We start from the raw sequence: 17,404 nt of genomic DNA, 5'->3' as shown, positions 1-17,404 counted from the left end.
GCAACCTACATCCCAACCTGCCCTACAATGGACAGCCCAGCCTTTCCATGAACATGAACACTGGGGCTCCGCAGAGCTATGAGAGGATGCCTTACCACCAGCAGCAGTCTGACCCCGGGGTCTCCCACCCCCACCCCATGGGGCTGGGTATGGTGTACCACTCCTCCCCATCCACCTCCTCCCAGCAGGCCTCCAGCCCCCACAGCCCCATCTCCACGGCCCCCCACAACCAGCCCATGACCCACTCCTCTCACTCTGCCCCTCACCTGCTCTCCATGGGCTACCACTGCCCCCCCAACCCCAGCCAGGTGCCCTCGCCCACCCGCCCCAACCACCCCATGGGCCAGCCCTCACCCACCCTCACCAACCATCCGATGAATCCCTCCCCCCAGCTGCAGAGAGCTATGGGGGGCTACCACCCCACCAGCCAGAGGTCTGCCTCCTGTCCCACTACCTCCAGTGCACCTCCAGCCCACATGGTTCCCTCGCCCCATTCCGGGCCACCCTCCCCCCAGCTCCACTCCCTACCCTACCAGTTGCCCACCTCCCCCACCGGCAGCCCTCTGGGCCCCCCAGCACACAGTCCCCAGGCCAGCAGCCCTGTCATGTCCAACCTGTCCCCAGGCTCGTGCAGCAGCAACCCCGTGCAGCAGCACCCCCTTGCCCCCCAGCAGAGCCCCTTCCCTACGGAGGGGGAGAGTGTGAACATCAAGCAGGAGCCGGAGGAGAGAGAGCCCACCTTCAGAACCATCGGCCTGCAGGACATCACACTGGACGACGGTAAGACACAGCTCTGTCTGTCAGCCTCTCCATCTCTCTGTGTCTGTACTCACCACACTCTCTCTGTGTCTGTACTCACCACACTCTCTCTGTGTCTGTACTCACTACACTCTCTCTGTGTCTGTACTCACCACACTCTCTCTGTGTCTGTACTCACTACACTCTCTCTGTGTCTGTACTCACCACACTCTCTCTGTGTCTGTACTCACCACACTCTCTCTGTGTCTGTACTCACCACACTCTCTCTGTGTCTGTACTCACCACACTCTCTGTGTCTGTACTCACTACACTCTCTCTGTGTCTGTACTCACTACACTCTCTCTGTGTCTGTACTCACCACACTCTCTCTGTGTCTGTACTCACTACACTCTCTCTGTGTCTGTACTCACTACACTCTCTCTGTGTCTGTACTCACTACACTCTCTCTGTGTCTGTACTCACTACACTCTCTCTGTGTCTGTACTCACTACACTCTCTCTGTGTCTGTACTCACTACACTCTCTCTATGTCTGTACTCATTGCACTCTCTCTGTGTCTGTACTCACTACACTCTCTCTGTGTCTGTACTCACCACACTCTCTCTGTGTCTGTACTCACTGCACTCTCTGTGTGTCTGTACTCACTACACTCTCTCTGTGTCTGTACTCACTACACTCTCTGTGTGTCTGTACTCACTACACTCTCTCTGTGTCTGTACTCACTACACTCTCTCTGTGTCTGTACTCACTACACTCTCTCTGTGTCTGTACTCACTACACTCTCTCTGTGTCTGTACTCACCACACTCTCTGTGTGTCTATACTCACTACACGCTCTGTGTCTGTACTCACTACACTCTCTCTCTGTGTCTGTACTCACTACACTCTCTCTGTGTCTGTACTCACTACACTCTCTGTGTGTCTGTACTCACTACACTCTCTGTGTGTCTGTACTCACTACACTCTCTGTGTGTCTGTACTCACTACACTCTCTCTGTGTCTGTACTCACTACACTCTCTCTGTGTCTGTTTTCACTACACTCTCTCTGTGTCTGTACTCACTACACTCTCTCTGTGTCTGTACTCACCACACTCTCTGTGTGTCTATACTCACTACACGCTCTGTGTCTGTACTCACTACACTCTCTCTCTGTGTCTGTACTCACTACACTCTCTCTGTGTCTGTACTCACCACACTCTCTGTGTGTCTGTACTCACTACACTCTCTGTGTGTCTGTACTCACTACACTCTCTATGTGTCTGTACTCACTGCACTCTCTGTGTGTCTGTACTCACTGCACTCTCTGTGTGTCTGTACTCACTACACTCTCTGTGTGTCTGTACTCACTACACTCTCTCTCTGTGTGTCTGTACTCACTACACTCTCTCTCTGTGTGTCTGTACTCACTACACTCTCTCTCTGTGTGTCTGTACTCACTACACTCTCTCTGTGTCTGTACTCACTACACTCTCTCTGTGTCTGTACTCACTACACTCTCTCTCTGTGTGTCTGTACTCACTACACTCTCTCTCTGTGTGTCTGTACTCACTACACTCTCTCTCTGTGTGTCTGTACTCACTACACTCTCTGTGTGTCTGTACTCACTACACTCTCTCTGTGTCTGTACTCACTACACTCTGTGTCTGTACTCACTACACTCTCTGTGTCTGTACTCACTACACTCTCTCTCTGTGTGTCTGTACTCACTACACTCTCTCTCTGTGTGTCTGTACTCACTACACTCTCTCTGTGTCTGTACTCACTACACTCTCTGTGTCTGTACTCACTACACTCTCTCTCTGTGTGTCTGTACTCTCTACACTCTCTCTGTGTCTGTACTCACTACACTCTCTCTGTGTCTGTACTCACTACACTCTCTCTGTGTCTGTACTCACTACACTCTCTCTGTGTCTCATTCTCTCTTGATTAGAGGGAATTTAAAAGCCCTTCCATTTTCATTATTTTATTATCCTTTTAGAATTTTTAAAAGTTGCATTACATTACATTGTTGCATAGCATCCAGCTAACACGTGTTTTACAAAAATGCTTCTGTTTTACAACACTGTGTAAAAAGATACCTTCCACCAGTTACTGAATTCTCCTGGGTGAAATTATGTCTCGTTGTAGTGATTTGTATTTCATAAATACAGCACTTAAACCGTCAGTTGGGTTTTGTACACAGTAGGGTTGTTATTGAGTGGTCCTGACAGGAGGATTGGACATCATAGCAGCACAATAGACTGATGACTCTCGCACTATTGACCTCGTCACAAATAGCTCATCCCCATCTGACACACACACACAGTAAGGAGATTCATTCTTTGAGTTCAGCTCGTTTGTAATGACTGGATGTTACAAAAGTGGGAATACTAGGAAAATGTTTTATACCACAGAGACCACAGCCGCTGTAATTACTGTGTGTGGAAGGCCCTTTCCATTCTGGAGAGGACTAATGTACCTCTATTTACGGTGGTATAACAAACTGACTGGAGAATGATGAGACTAACTCATTAACATTGCCTCTTCACTTCAAGAACACTACAAATCCTAACTCTGCACTAGTTTGAGAAATCACCATTCCCCATTTAGTTTCTAATCTGCCATGCACAGCCACTTCTGCTTCTCTGCATACTGGTCCCGCTCAGTCACGTATTCAAATAAACAGCAGTCAAATGGCCCATAGTTAATAAACAGCCTGGAGTGGCTGCGATAGAAAGTGTGTGTGCATCAGGAAGTGCTGTATTGTGTGCTAGCAAGGGCCAGGCTAATTACACGGCCCATTATCAATAAGTCATGTATGAAAGGCCATCAGACACAAGTTCACCAGCTGCATAATACACTGCATGTGTATGCCTACACACACTCATACACTCAGATTTAGTCGCACAGTTGTGTGTACGCACGCATAATCATAATCACTATATCCTTAATTACTCACTCTCTATTTCTCTCTCTCTCACACATTGTGCAAGTAAAAGTCTGGCTGCCTCAGTCAATTTCCCTCAGACGGTGTAGCTACAGGTAACTGCCAAAATAAAGGAAACACCACGAGACAGAACAGCTTCAATGCACCTTGGCATAGATTCTACAAGTGTCTGGAACTCTATTGGAGGGATGCAACACCATTTTTCCATGAGACATTTGTTGATGGTGGGGGAAAAACGTTCCAGAATCTCTCAGAAGTGTTCAATTGGGTTGAGATCTGGTGACTGACACGGCCATGGCATATTGTGAAACATCAGCAAGTTGAGCAGTCTTGGTCACCGAAGCTCCTGCCAAATGGGCCTGCCCAGCATTTTTATATATGACCCTAAGCATGATGATGGGATGTTAATTCCACACCAGGGTGGAAGCACTTGCTTTCAATATGCTTTGTATCCCTCATTTACTCAAGTGTTTCCTTTATTTTGGCAGTTACCTGTACATACCAAGAAGAAAAGTGTGAGAAAAGTTGTTGACTGAAAAGACTGACAGGTTCACCCTGGGATTAGTTAGTCCCTGTCTGAGCGAGGCCTAGAAATAGCTTCTGTGCCATGCAGGCTCTGTAGGACGCACAAACAAACAGACACACAAAACACACACGCGCACACACTGGCTCTGTAGGACATCATGAAGCAGTGAATGACTGAGCAGCGCAGTGCAGCAATGGAACGACTGAGTTTTTAGGAGGTCAGAGCAGCACATGAAATATACCACAGAGCAGACCAGGGTTCATGTGTATTTAAGTATTTGTTATTTAAATACATTGTTTTCTGTATTTGACTATTTTCAAATAATGTGGACCGAATTAACTACTTCTATTGGAAGTATTTTAAAGTATTTTCGGTAACACTTTATTTGGATAGTCCATATGTAGATGCTCTACAGACTATCAGTAGCATTTCAACTAACGATCTACTAACCCTAGCTCTAACTTTAACCCTAAACTTAACCTTTACCCTAACCTTATTCTTAACCTAACCCTAACCCTAACCCTGACCTTAGCAAGCAGTTGTTTATCAACAGATAGTTTGTTGATAGTATGACCATCTATAGAGCATCTACAGAGCGAAAATCCGGACTATCCAAATCAAGTCTGACCGTATTTTCAAATACTTATTTCAAATACTATATTAAAATAACTTGGTTAAATACATGGGAGTGTATTTGAGTCAGTGTATTTGAGTGTTTTCAAATACTTTTCAAGTGTATTTCTAAATACATTCCAATATTCAACTACTTTTCTTTTCAAATAAAAAATATCTAAATACTTACATCTAAATGTCTTTGAAAGTGATTGAACTCTGGTCTACTAGACTATCTGTGTGTCTTTCTGTTAATGTCTGTCTATCTGTCTGAGTTCTAGTAGTCTAACTAAGAACAGATTCAGTTAGTTACATGTCAGTCAGTGCTGATATGTACATTTTGATATGATAGTCATTCCCTGGTAGGATTTCAGTATACAGTAGTATCACCAGGGGTGCAACTTTCACTTGTGGAATTGCATTTTTGTCTCCCCCAGTTTTATCATTGGAATTTGATACAAAACGAGGCAACTGTGTGCTTTAGGACCATGCGGACGCCTCCAAGAGGTCGGGTAGGCTGTTTGGAGTGTTTATCCTACTATTTAAAAATATATATAATATTAGTTCAAACCCCCCCCCCCCCCCCCCCCCCACACACACTTCTAAAACCAAAGTTGCACCCCTGAGTATCACTGTAGTATTGCCTGCATAGACTTGTGTCAGCACAAGTCTGTGTGTGTGTACCACCATGTCACAGTGTAAAACTGCTGTGGTGAGCTAACAGATGGCCTTGGTGACTGGTGACGTACACCACGCAGGGGCCATGTAGTAGGGTGTGCGCGTGCGTGCGTGCGTACGTGTGTGTGTGTGTGCGTGCGTGCGTATGTACGTGTGTGTGTTTGCAGGAGTGGCACAGACTTACTGACAGATGGACAGACGAGTTGAGGATCCCACCCAACTGGCAGTATGCACCCAAAAATGCATCCCCACTTCTCATACTCCTAGATGAATTCTCATCTCCAATAAACAGGTTTATAACAAAGAGTATGTATTTATCAGTAAGAGGCAGGAGGAGGCAGTTCTTCTGCTAGAACTAGCAGCTGAAAGGAAACTGCTGTGTACAGGACCTCTGCTTCTTTATTGGTAGGTACAGTAGTCTATATTTAGTGTCCATATTTAGTGTCAATATATTTCCAATCTTCCTGAACAGTGTTAATGAGAGTGCACTATTAACAGGGACAGTAATTGTACAGTAGTGTGTATAGCGTGCTGTAGGTGTGTGCAACCTTGCTCTCCCCCTTCCTCTCGTGTGAATGTGAGTGAACCCTCCTGTGAGGGTGATTACGGCCGTCATGGTGACAGACTGAACCACTTGTGGTGCCGACCCGTGTGTTCATCTAATTAATCAGCTGGCCCTGTGTTTGCACAGACAACACACATACACAGTGCAGACAGGCGGGAGGGTAGCGGAGGCTGTGTGTGTGTGTGACACGGCGTGCCTGCATCTTTTGTTTGCTCTCCTGCCCGGGCCACAGCTGCCTCTCGCCATGAACACGGCATTCTGGGTTAATAATAGGCCGGGCCTGCTGCTCCCGCTCTTCTTGTGAGAGACAACGACATAGAGCAGGCACACACACTTATTTCTAGCGCTGTCATAGTGTACACACACACACACACACACAGAGAGACACAGGCACATAGTACACACAGTAAATGAACCCACCAAAAACAGCCATATTCACGTCAGTACTATGAGTATGGCGCCACACATTGTAAACACTGTGCACACAGTAGTTAATCACATACTTTAGGCAGTTTTCTCAGGCACAACTCTATATACAAATACACGAGCAATGCCGCTCCCAGAGCATGTGCACGGTCCCTGTTGACACAGCATAGCCAACAACACACAGACATAAACACACACACGTCTACATTTAAAACATGGGCTAATCTGGGTCTGTTACTAAGGCTCCTGAAACATAGCTTTCACCAGACTCCAATCCCCTCCATGAGGTAGGCCCTGTCCGTCTCTACTACTACAGACCCAGGGAACCAACCTCTAGTCTACAGGTTGCACTACCACTAGACGGAAGTCACAGAACCCTGGCACCATGCTGCTGGTCAGTTTGGGTCAAGCAGGCCTCAGTCTCCAGAGTCCTGAGTTGTCCCCAACAGTGGAAACTCTCCTCTGGTGCTCTGTGGTTTGGTGGCTTTGTGGCTTGTTCCAAGTCCCAGCCCAGCCAGTGGCTGCTTCTAACTTCTAACTGAGTATGGCAGATAAATAACACAACTCTCTATTCATGTGAGAAAAAAACAACAGTGGTAGGAAAATGCATCAGGCCTGGACCTAACCAAACTCAGCTAGTTAAACACAATCCCAAACACACACCGCCGGCCCTGGAACAAGTGGAAACCCACTTTGTTTGTCATCTTTCCATACAATTAAAGACTTAGGAATGTAATGAAGGCAGAGTTATTGGCAGTGTAGCACCAGCACCGGGTTCTGGGTTCTGGGGTTCAGGTCCTGCCAGTGTGCCTTTCTCTCTCTCTCTGTGTGCGTGTCTGTGTGTGCGTGCTTTTCAGTGTGTTTCTCCGTCAAGATGTTGGCCAGCGGCAGGCAGACGGAGTGCCCAGGCCGGAGATCCTTGGTAATGTTGGAACTTAACATTGATCTTCAGCCAGGAAAACAGAAAGAGAAACCTTTTATTTGTTTACAGAGTCCCATATCAATGTTTTGAATATAATATTGTCTTGTTTGTATGCAAATGGCCTCTTGTACCAGCTCGTGGGTTGTGTTATCAGTTAACTTGTCTATCTTAGATGTCATTGTTGATTTGTGTTTCCTAACAGAGAGCCACTGTTATAGTTGATATCCCTATTAAACCCTGTCGTGTGCTTTGTGTGACTGTAAGGGGAGTGTATATGTCAAGTGTCTCAGAGAACTGTTGAGTCACTCTGCCCTGCTCTAATAAACAGTAAATTGATGTGCATTGCCCCTCCACACACACACACACACACACACACACACACACACACACACACACACACACACACACACACACACACACACACACACACACACACACACACACACACACACCATATCACATCTCCACATGGCAGTCAGGTTACTGCAGTTATCCGCCATTCTAGTTATATGGATGCAGGAATTCTTTTAACTCACTAAACTAGCCTCCAGTCCGGAAAAATCTCTTAAAATGCCATTAAGTGCCATTTGGTGTTTAGTCACTGTGAAATGCAGCAGACACATAGAATGTGTCATTATCTGATCCCTACTGCACATCCTAAGGCCATGGTCTATTGTGGTAGAAGTTTAGATGAATCTTCTGGTTGGCCATTCCGGATCCTATTGTCTTCCATTCCAACATATTAGAATGGCCATTCTGGCTCCTGTTGGCTTCCATTCCCACATATTAGGATGGCCATTCTGGCTCCTGTTGGCTTCCATTCCAACATATTAGGATGGCCATTCTGGCTCCAATCCTATTGGCTTCCATTCCAACATATTAGGATGGCCATTCTGGCTCCAATCCTGTTGGCTTCCATTCCAACATATTAGGATGGCCATTCTGGCTCCAATCCTGTTGGCTTCCATTCCAACATTTTAGGATGGCCATTCTGGCTCCAATCCTGTTGGCTTCCATTCCAACATATTAGGGTGGCCATTCTGGCTCCAATCCTATTGGCTTCCATTCCAACATTTTAGGATGGCCATTCTGGCTCCAATCCCGTTGGCTTCCATTCCAACATATTAGGATGGCCATTCTGGCTCCAATCCTGTTGGCGTCCATTCCAACATATTAGGATGGCCATTCTGGCTCCAATCCTGTTGGCTTCCACCTTGTAACTCACTCTTGTGGTCATCTGATGGCTTCCTGTGAGCAGACATTATAGGGGCCGGATCAAAAGACATGTGTGTTGTGAATCACTTACAAATGGGAAATCCACAGATGATTCACAGAGATGAGTGACTTTGTTAAAACTGCAGCAGTGTTCTAATGAGGATATAGTGTTCTGACTGGAGCTCTACTGTTACTGTGATCTGTCTCTCTGGCAGCGTGTCAGACTAGAGTAACAGACTACAGAGCTACAGTTAAACAGGCAAAAAAGAGATGTTAGCCTAGCAACCCTGGAACGTTTTTAGTAGTCTAGTTTCTGTTACTGAAACTGACCATATATTTCCAATGAAATATGATCATTAAGTGGACTTGTCCATTTGACTTGAACGTCTTATCCCGAGGCTCTCTGAAGATGTGTTCATGTCATTGCAAGTCTTCCTTTTGACCAACTGAATCTTGGCTTGCCTGTCCCGTGCCTTGCACAAGTGTTATCCATCGTCACATGCTTTCTTCATTTGGTAGAGTGGAGAGAACAATCACTCAGTCTTCTTGTTATTTTCTGAAGCTGGTTCTCTGTTGGAGCACCCTACATGCCCTTTTCTGCTTCACACTTCAGTGTTTGTCTGTCAGGGAACATTTCTTTCAATCTGTCAGACGGGAACCAGGGTGATTACCTGTTTTCCATCCTAACTGACGACTTGTTTATCATAGAAAATCCACATCTGTTTGACTGTTTCACTTCTGTTTCTCATTGCAGAGATTATTTTAGCAGATCCCTTTTAGACATGAAATGTATACATCTAGACATGACGTTAAAGATCACTGTGTGATTCGAAACAAAGAAAAGCAAAGAAAAAGAATTGGGGTCAGAAAGGACACACTATGTAGATTTAATAAGGGCAGTCTGTTTCTCCCCTATGTCTGGGTTAGGTAAAGTGATTCATGTGAGTTTCCCCTTTGAGATAATGACATGACACACACTGAAAACCTAGTTTTACCACCAATCAGTACACTGATGGACTTTGATCGAGGAGGGACTCTCTGTCTTTGACTGTAATTAGCCTAAGTCACAGTGATTGAAGGGTTCGTTCCCCACTACAGTACTGTCTGGGAGGTGAATCCGGTCTGATGGGGAGGGAAGTCATGTTCATGGGCTGGTTTAGTCACACATCCAGTAAAGTAGATTAGTCCTAGGACCAGAGAGCTATGCCTTAGAAGCGAAATGACAGTTCACTGTATGAGGAGCAGTTCCCTGGCTTAATAGGGACCCCCCCTCCTAGTCATATAAAGAGGATCTCCTTTCCAGAGGGTTAAAGAGACCTAGGGTTCTCTGTAGTAAGCTGGGCTAAATCATCACATTTCTGATGCAGTCATAAAAACAAGTCAATCTGAGACATTGGTTCAGGTATGAAACTACTGAAGTCAAGCACAATTTTTAAGATTTTTCCCATATCTACATTACTTCAGATTATAGGCCTAATTGATAATATTTTATATAACTGACCATCTTGTTAGAGCCCATTTTGAAACCTTACCAGTAGTTTATTAATAGGATATCTAATGCTCGTGTGAAATGTTGCATCGTTTTGTGTGTTTTGTGTGTGTTCTGTGTGTGTTTTGTGTGTGTTCTGTGTGTGTTTTGTGTGTGTTCTGTGTGTGTTTTGTGTGTGTTCTGTGTGTGTTTTGTGTGTGTTTTGTGTGTGTTCTGTGTGTGTTTTGTGTGTGTTCTGTGTGTGTTCTGTGTGTGTTTTGTGTGTGTTTTGTGTGTGTTTTGTGTGTGTTTTGTGTGTGTTCTGTGTGTGTTTTGTGTGTGTTCTGTGTGTGTTTTATGTGTGTTCTGTGTGTGTTCTGTGTGTGTTTTGTGTGTGTTCTGTGTGTGTTTTGTGTGTGTTCTGTGTGTGTTTTGTGTGTGTTCTGTGTGTGTTTTGTGTGTGTTCTGTGTGTGTTCTGTGGAAAGTTTTCTAAACAGACTGCAGATAGACATTGTGCTTGAGACCTACATTAAACACATAAAATCATTTAGTAGTTGAACATTTCCGCTCGTGTGCTGTGTTTAGAACGTGGATACATTGTTGTAGACTGATGTTTTATGTAAAGCTGTCTGTCGCAGAAATACAGTCTATGTGTGAAGATAGATAGCTGTGTGTGATGGGAGAGGAAGAACCATCCGCCCACGCCAACAGGATAGAGACAGTGGCTAGCCAGCCAAGCACAAAGGCCTGCTCCTCCCTCTGTCACATCAGCAGTAGTAGCAGCTCACAGATCACACAAACAAATACAAATAAACACCTCTATTTCTGTCATGGAACCACCAATAGGTTTTCACTGCTTTTTTTAAAGGTAGTCAACTAGCAAGTACAGTTGACGCTACAGTATTCATTGTCGATACTGTAAAATTGTTTGAAATAGTTGTAATGACTTTTTCTGAGAAATGTATTTTGTACCAGTTTTACAGGAGTGCAATGACTTTGAGACGTTGTAATTGTATTCAGATATATAGCTGATGATTCTTAGGGATGGGGGTAACAGTTGATATATAGCTGATGATTCTTAGGGATGGGGGTAACAGTTGATATATAGCTGATGATTCTTAGGGATGGGGGTAACAGTTGATATATAGCTGATGATTCTTAGGGATGGGGTAACAGTTGATATATAGCTGATGATTCTTAGGGATGGGGGTAACAGTTGATATATAGCTGATGATTCTTAGGGATGGGGTAACAGTTGATATATAGCTGATGATTCTTAGGGATGGGGGTAACAGTTGATATATAGCTGATGATTCTTAGGAATGGGGGTAACAGTTGATATATAGCTGATGATTCTTAGGGATGGGGGTAACAGTTGATATATAGCTGATGATTCTTAGGGATGGGGTAACAGTTGATATATAGCTGATGATTCTTAGGGATGGGGGTAACAGTTGATATATAGCTGATGATTCTTAGGAATGGGGGTAACAGTTGATATATAGCTGATGATTCTTAGGGATGGGGTAACAGTTGATATATAGCTGATGATTCTTAGGGATGGAGGTAACAGTTGATATATAGCTGATGAATCTTAGGGATGGGGGTAACTGTTGATATATAGCTGATGATTCTTAGGGATGGGGGTAACAGTTGATATATAGCTGATGATTCTTAGGGATGGGGGTAACAGTTGATATATAGCTGATGATTCTTAGGGATGGGGTAACAGTTGATATATAGCTGATGATTCTTAGGGATGGGGGTAACAGTTGATATATAGCTGATGATTCTTAGGGATGGAGGTAACAGTTGATATATAGCTGATGAATCTTAGGGATGGGGGTAACTGTTGATATATAGCTGATGATTCTTAGGGATGGGTTAACAGTTGATATATAGCTGATGATTCTTAGGGATGGGGGTAACAGTTTATATATAGCTGATGATTCTTAGGGATGGGGTAACAGTTGATATATAGCTGATGATTCTTAGGGATGGGGTAACAGTTGATATATAGCTGATGATTCTTAGGAATGGGGGTAACAGTTGATATATAGCTGATGATTCTTAGGGATGGGGGTAACAGTTGATATATAGCTGATGATTCTTAGGGATGGAGGTAACAGTTGATATATAGCTGATGATTCTTAGGGATGGGGTAACAGTTGATATATAGCTGATGATTCTTAGGGATGGGGTAACAGTTGATATATAGCTGATGATTCTTAGGGATGGGGTAACAGTTGATATATAGCTGATGATTCTTAGGGATGGGGGTAACAGTTGATATATAGCTGATGATTCTTATTGATGGGGTAACAGTTGATATATAGCTGATGATTCTTATTGATGGGGTAACAACTGGAATACAGAATATCAAGGCTTTTAATTAAATTGATGAAAAAGTATCATTCTTGATTTGTGTTAATGAATACATTATTATTTAACCCCATACACAGCAAAATGTGGTTAAGAAATATAAAGGGAAGATGAATTCATTTGAACGGACTCCCTAATGTCTCGATAATACTCTGAATTTAATCTACACATGATTTGACTGTCAATGTTCCTCTCACTCCTTCTACCAATAATATACCACAAATATAAATACCCATATATAATATGACCCATATAAAGCAGATGCTGACTTGTCCATCAGACACAGTGGGCCATTAAATATATGATTTCACAACAGACAGTTGCACAACAAGTGGCCAGTTGTAGCTAAGAGAAGAGGAATCCCCGAGCAGCAGGGCTGGTACTGATACTGTGGTGTATGGACAGGTCTGGCTGAATACCTGTGTGTCTGTCTTTCTTAATGTGTGTCAAACTGTCAGAGCTCAGAGGACTCACTCGCCATCTCCTCGCTCTAAACCAGATAGTCAAACCCTCTCCTCTCTTTGCCCTCTGTCTCTTTGACCTGCCTTGACTTTTGACACCTATGTGCCACATCAGGAAATGAACGGTGTATGAATGCCGCCACTGCTGCACCAATGCAAAGCTACCAGTCGCTGCTGTGTGGAAAATATCTTCACTTTTTCCACAAATACCAAACCAGGCTACGTATCCTCTCCTTTCACTCTCTCTCTCCTCTTTCTCTCTTTTCTCTCTCCCCTCTCTCTTCTCTCCTTCTCTTTTCTATTTCTTCTCTTTCTCCCTCTCTCTCTTTCTCACCCTCCTTTTCGTTCCACAGGTACTGTAGTTAACCAGATGCAGCTTCAGTTAGCGTGATATCGGGGTTAGAAGTTGATTTACTTTACGGCTGTGGTTTTTACAGGCTCCCCGCTGGTCCTCCCGCTGAGCCACGCTGGACCCGGTGTGAGCTGAAAACAGCTTTGGCACCACTGTAACAGTCAGGTCTCTGTTGGAGGCATCTCCAACATGCCCCACCGCCAGAGACCGAGAGAGAAAATAACGTATTTATTTAATATCAGGCCTAGCTAGCTCTGCCTGGCAGAGTAATTACCTACAGCACTGTGCTTGAGTGCCTCTCTGGGGTCGACAACATGTGTTGTAACAATGGATTAGTTTTATACAGGCCCATTTACTACGCTCGCAAACCCACAATAATAGGCCAGAGGAAATGTACTCAAGCTCCATTAAGAGGTGGAAGAAATTAAGAAACGCGATAGAGAAATGGTGCTCGCTAGGCCATTCAATAAATGGAGGATGATATTTATAGGAGTCCACATGTTGTGGTGGTAAAGACTAAATATCTTGGACGCTGTCAAAGGTCATGTCTGACGGTAATGACACACGGCAGTGAATGGAATAGTTTCTCCTCGCTTTCTGGTTGTTGACGGTGGTTTTGTCATTCCAAAGCTGTGAGTTGAACCTCTGGGTCTTGCCAGTGTATGTATGAGTTTTTCCCTCTATCTCTCCACTGTGATATGCTGAAGCTGAACTTTTCTGTGTTCAGAGTAGTCAGTAAGTGAGCTGGGCAACATCGCCCTCTGCTGGTAAACATTTGTATTTTCTCACAGTCCAAATGCATTCAGGAACACAATTTAGATTTGCTTTCTTGATAATATATGACAATTAATGTGTCCTCAAAAACTTTTGGTCAATTGAAGTTGAAGAAAGCCTTGCTAAGGTTTAGTAGCCTATAATAATAAACCCTCTGGACTGTGTTGTTCAGCTGTAGTGAACCTGTATCCTCTCTTTGTGTTTCCAGTGAATGAGATCATCGGCAGAGACATGTCCCAGTCCCCTGGTGGCGGTGCCCAGTCGTAGCGCTTTCCGTGGCCAGGCCTCCACACACCCAGCTGGGCATAGCAGTGTCCTCACCAGCCCCAACACCACCACCTCCACCACAGGACTTTACCTGCCTCTAGGCAGGACAGACTGGGCTGAGATTCCCCTTTACACTTCATGGCCCTACCAGTCCACAAAAAGACCCTCCAGACACACATGAACAAACCTTTCATATACCCACATGGCAGCAAAAAAGCTCAGATTCACCCACCTACACATGTATACATCAGATTATAAACAGGAGAACACCACAGGGTGGTGACAAACTAGGATTATTGGGGTCAGTGAGTGGCAGAAAGACGAGGAACATGTTCTCTATTCAGTTGACTTTGGGTTCATTTTTAGCATTAGTTCTCAGTCCTGGGCTCAGATACCCAGAGGTGATCACTGGTTTAGATAGTGATCACCTCCTAAACGGTTTCTATGCAGCTAAACTCTCTGTTCAGGGTGTTTGGTTGGAGTATGTAATATACCCTCTCAAGTCACAATGTTGCCCCTAACAGTGTAGTGCTCAGTGAGGAAAATTAGGACCCCTCAGTAGGAATAAAGAAGGGTTGAATACTGTACTCATGATTTTCTCACCAGCATAGACCTCGACAGTACAAACACCCCGGTTGGTTGAGTGATGTCACAACAGCACCCCCTGGGAGTGTAGAGGTAGTACTGCAGCCCCACTGCGACACCCCCATCAACCTTGTCCTTCTTTGTCTCTGGTCTCTGGGTGCCTGGGAGCCCCTTCTCTTCTTCTCTGGTGCTGGACTGGGATCTGTAATATGCAACATTCCACACTTCTAGTGACCTTCCAGCCATTTAGATATAGTGCCTTCAGAAAGTGTTCACACCCCTTGACTTTTTCCACATTTTGTTGTGGTACAGCCTGAATTTCAAATATATTAAATGTAGACGTTTTTGTCGCTGGCCTACACGTAATACCCAATAATGTCTAAGTGGACTTATGTTTTCAGAATTGTTTATAAATTCATAAAAAATAAAAAGCTGAAATGTCTTGAGTGAATAAGTATTCAACCCCTTTGGTATGGAAAGCCTAAATAAGTTCAGGAGTAAAAATGAGCTGAACAAGTCACATAAGTGTGCAGTTGCATGGACTCTCTGTGTGCAATAATAGTGTTCAACATGATTTTTGAATGACTATCTCATCTCTGTACCCCACCCATAAAATGATCTGTCAAGCAGTGAATTTCAAACACAGATTCAACCACAAAGACCAGGGAGTTTTTCCAATGCCTCGCAAAGGGCACCTATTGGTAGATAGGTTTTTAAAAAAGCAGATATTGAGCATATCCCTTTGAGCATGGAGAAGTTATTAATTATATTTTAGATGGTGTATCAATACACCCAGTCACTACAAAGATACAGGCATCCTTCCTAACTCAGTTGCCAGAGAGGAAGGAAACGGCTTAGGGATTTCACCATGAGGCCAATGGTCACTTTAAAACAGTTACAGAATTTAATGGCTGTGATAGGAGAAAACAGGATGAATCAACAACAATGTATTTATTCCACAATACTAACCTAATTGACAGAGTGATAAGAAGGAAGCCTGTACAGAATACAAATATTCCAAAACATGCATCCTGTTTGCAACAAGGCACTAAAGTAATACACAAAAACATTTGGCAAAGCGATTAACTTTTTGTTCTGAGTACAAAGTGTTATGTACTCTCCATATGTTCAAGCATAGTGATGGCTGCATCATGTTATGTGTATGCTTGTAATCGATAAGGACTGGAGATACAGTGCCTTGCGAAAGTATTCGGCCCCCTTGAACTTTGTGACCTTTTGCCACATTTCAGGCTTCAAACATAAAGATATAAAACTGTATTTTTTTGTGAAGAATCAACAACAAGTGGGACACAATCATGAAGTGGAACGACATTTATTGGATATTTCAAACTTTTTTAACAAATCAAAAACTGAAAAATTGGGCGTGCAAAATTATTCAGCCCCTCTACTTTCAGTGCAGCAAACTCTCTCCAGAAGTTCAGTGAGGATCTCTGAATGATCCAATGTTGACCTAAATGACTAATGATGATAAATACAATCCACCTGTGTGTAATCAAGTCTCCGTATAAATGCACCTGCACTGTGATAGTCTCAGAGGTCCGTTAAAAGCGCAGAGAGCATCATGAAGAACAAGGAACACACCAGGCAGGTCCGAGATACTGTTGTGAAGAAGTTTAAAGCCGGATTTGGATACAAAAGGATTTCCCAAGCTTTAAACATCCTAAGGAGCACTGTGCAAGCGATAATATTGAAATGGAAGGAGTATCAGACCACTGCAAATCTACCAAGACCTGGCCGTCCCTCTAAACTTTCAGCTCATACAAGGAGAACACTGATCAGAGATGCAGCCAAGAGGCCCATGATCACTCTGGATGAACTGCAGAGATCTACAGCTGAGGTGGGAGACCTCAGCTGTCGTATATTGCACAAATCTGGCCTTTATGGAAGAGTGGCAAGAAGAAAGCCATTTCTTAAAGATATCCATGAAAAGTGTCATTTAAAGTTTGCCACAAGCCACCTGGGAGACACACCAAACATGTGGAAGAAGGTGCTCTGGTCAGATGAAACCAAAATTGAACTTTTGGCAACAATGCAAAACGTTATGTTTGGCGTAAAAGCAACACAGCCCATCACCCTGAACACACCATCCCCACTGTCATACATGGAGGTGGCAGCATCATGGTTTGGGCCTGCTTTTCTTCAGCAGGGACAGGGAAAATGGTTCAAATTGATGGGAAGATGGATGGAGCCAAATACAGGAACATTCTGGAAGAAAACCTGATGGAGTCTGCAAAAGACCTGAGACTGGGACGGAGATTTGTCTTCCAACAAGACAATGATCCAAAACATAAAGCAAAATCTACAATGGAATGTATGTTCAAAAATAAACATATCCAGGTGTTAGAATGGCCAAGTCAAAGTCCAGACCTGAATCCAATCGAGAATCTGTGGAAAGAACTGAAAACTGCTGTTCACAAATGCTCTCCATCCAACCTCACTGAGCTCGAGCTGTTTTGCAAGGAGGA

At 44.0% G+C, this 17,404-nt stretch overlaps 1 protein-coding gene across 1 annotated transcript in view; it reads left to right on the top strand.

Annotated features, from left to right (window-relative positions):
• LOC109883810 (nuclear factor of activated T-cells, cytoplasmic 3-like) overlaps positions 1-15,520 on the top strand; it is an 88,068-nt gene extending 72,548 nt beyond the window's left edge. The window contains 2 exon segments of the mRNA XM_031815018.1: positions 1-780; positions 14,275-15,520. The exon segment at positions 1-780 is cut by the window's left edge and continues 13 nt beyond it. Coding sequence (XP_031670878.1) covers positions 1-780; positions 14,275-14,333 — 839 coding nt within the window. The 3' untranslated portion in view covers positions 14,334-15,520.
• The last annotated feature ends 1,884 nt before the right edge of the window (positions 15,521-17,404 follow it).

This window comes from Oncorhynchus kisutch, linkage group LG3, assembly GCF_002021735.2.
Source record: "Oncorhynchus kisutch isolate 150728-3 linkage group LG3, Okis_V2, whole genome shotgun sequence".
Classification (NCBI taxonomy): Eukaryota; Metazoa; Chordata; class Actinopteri; order Salmoniformes; family Salmonidae; genus Oncorhynchus; species Oncorhynchus kisutch.
This window is presented reverse-complemented; position numbering and strand designations above follow the sequence as displayed.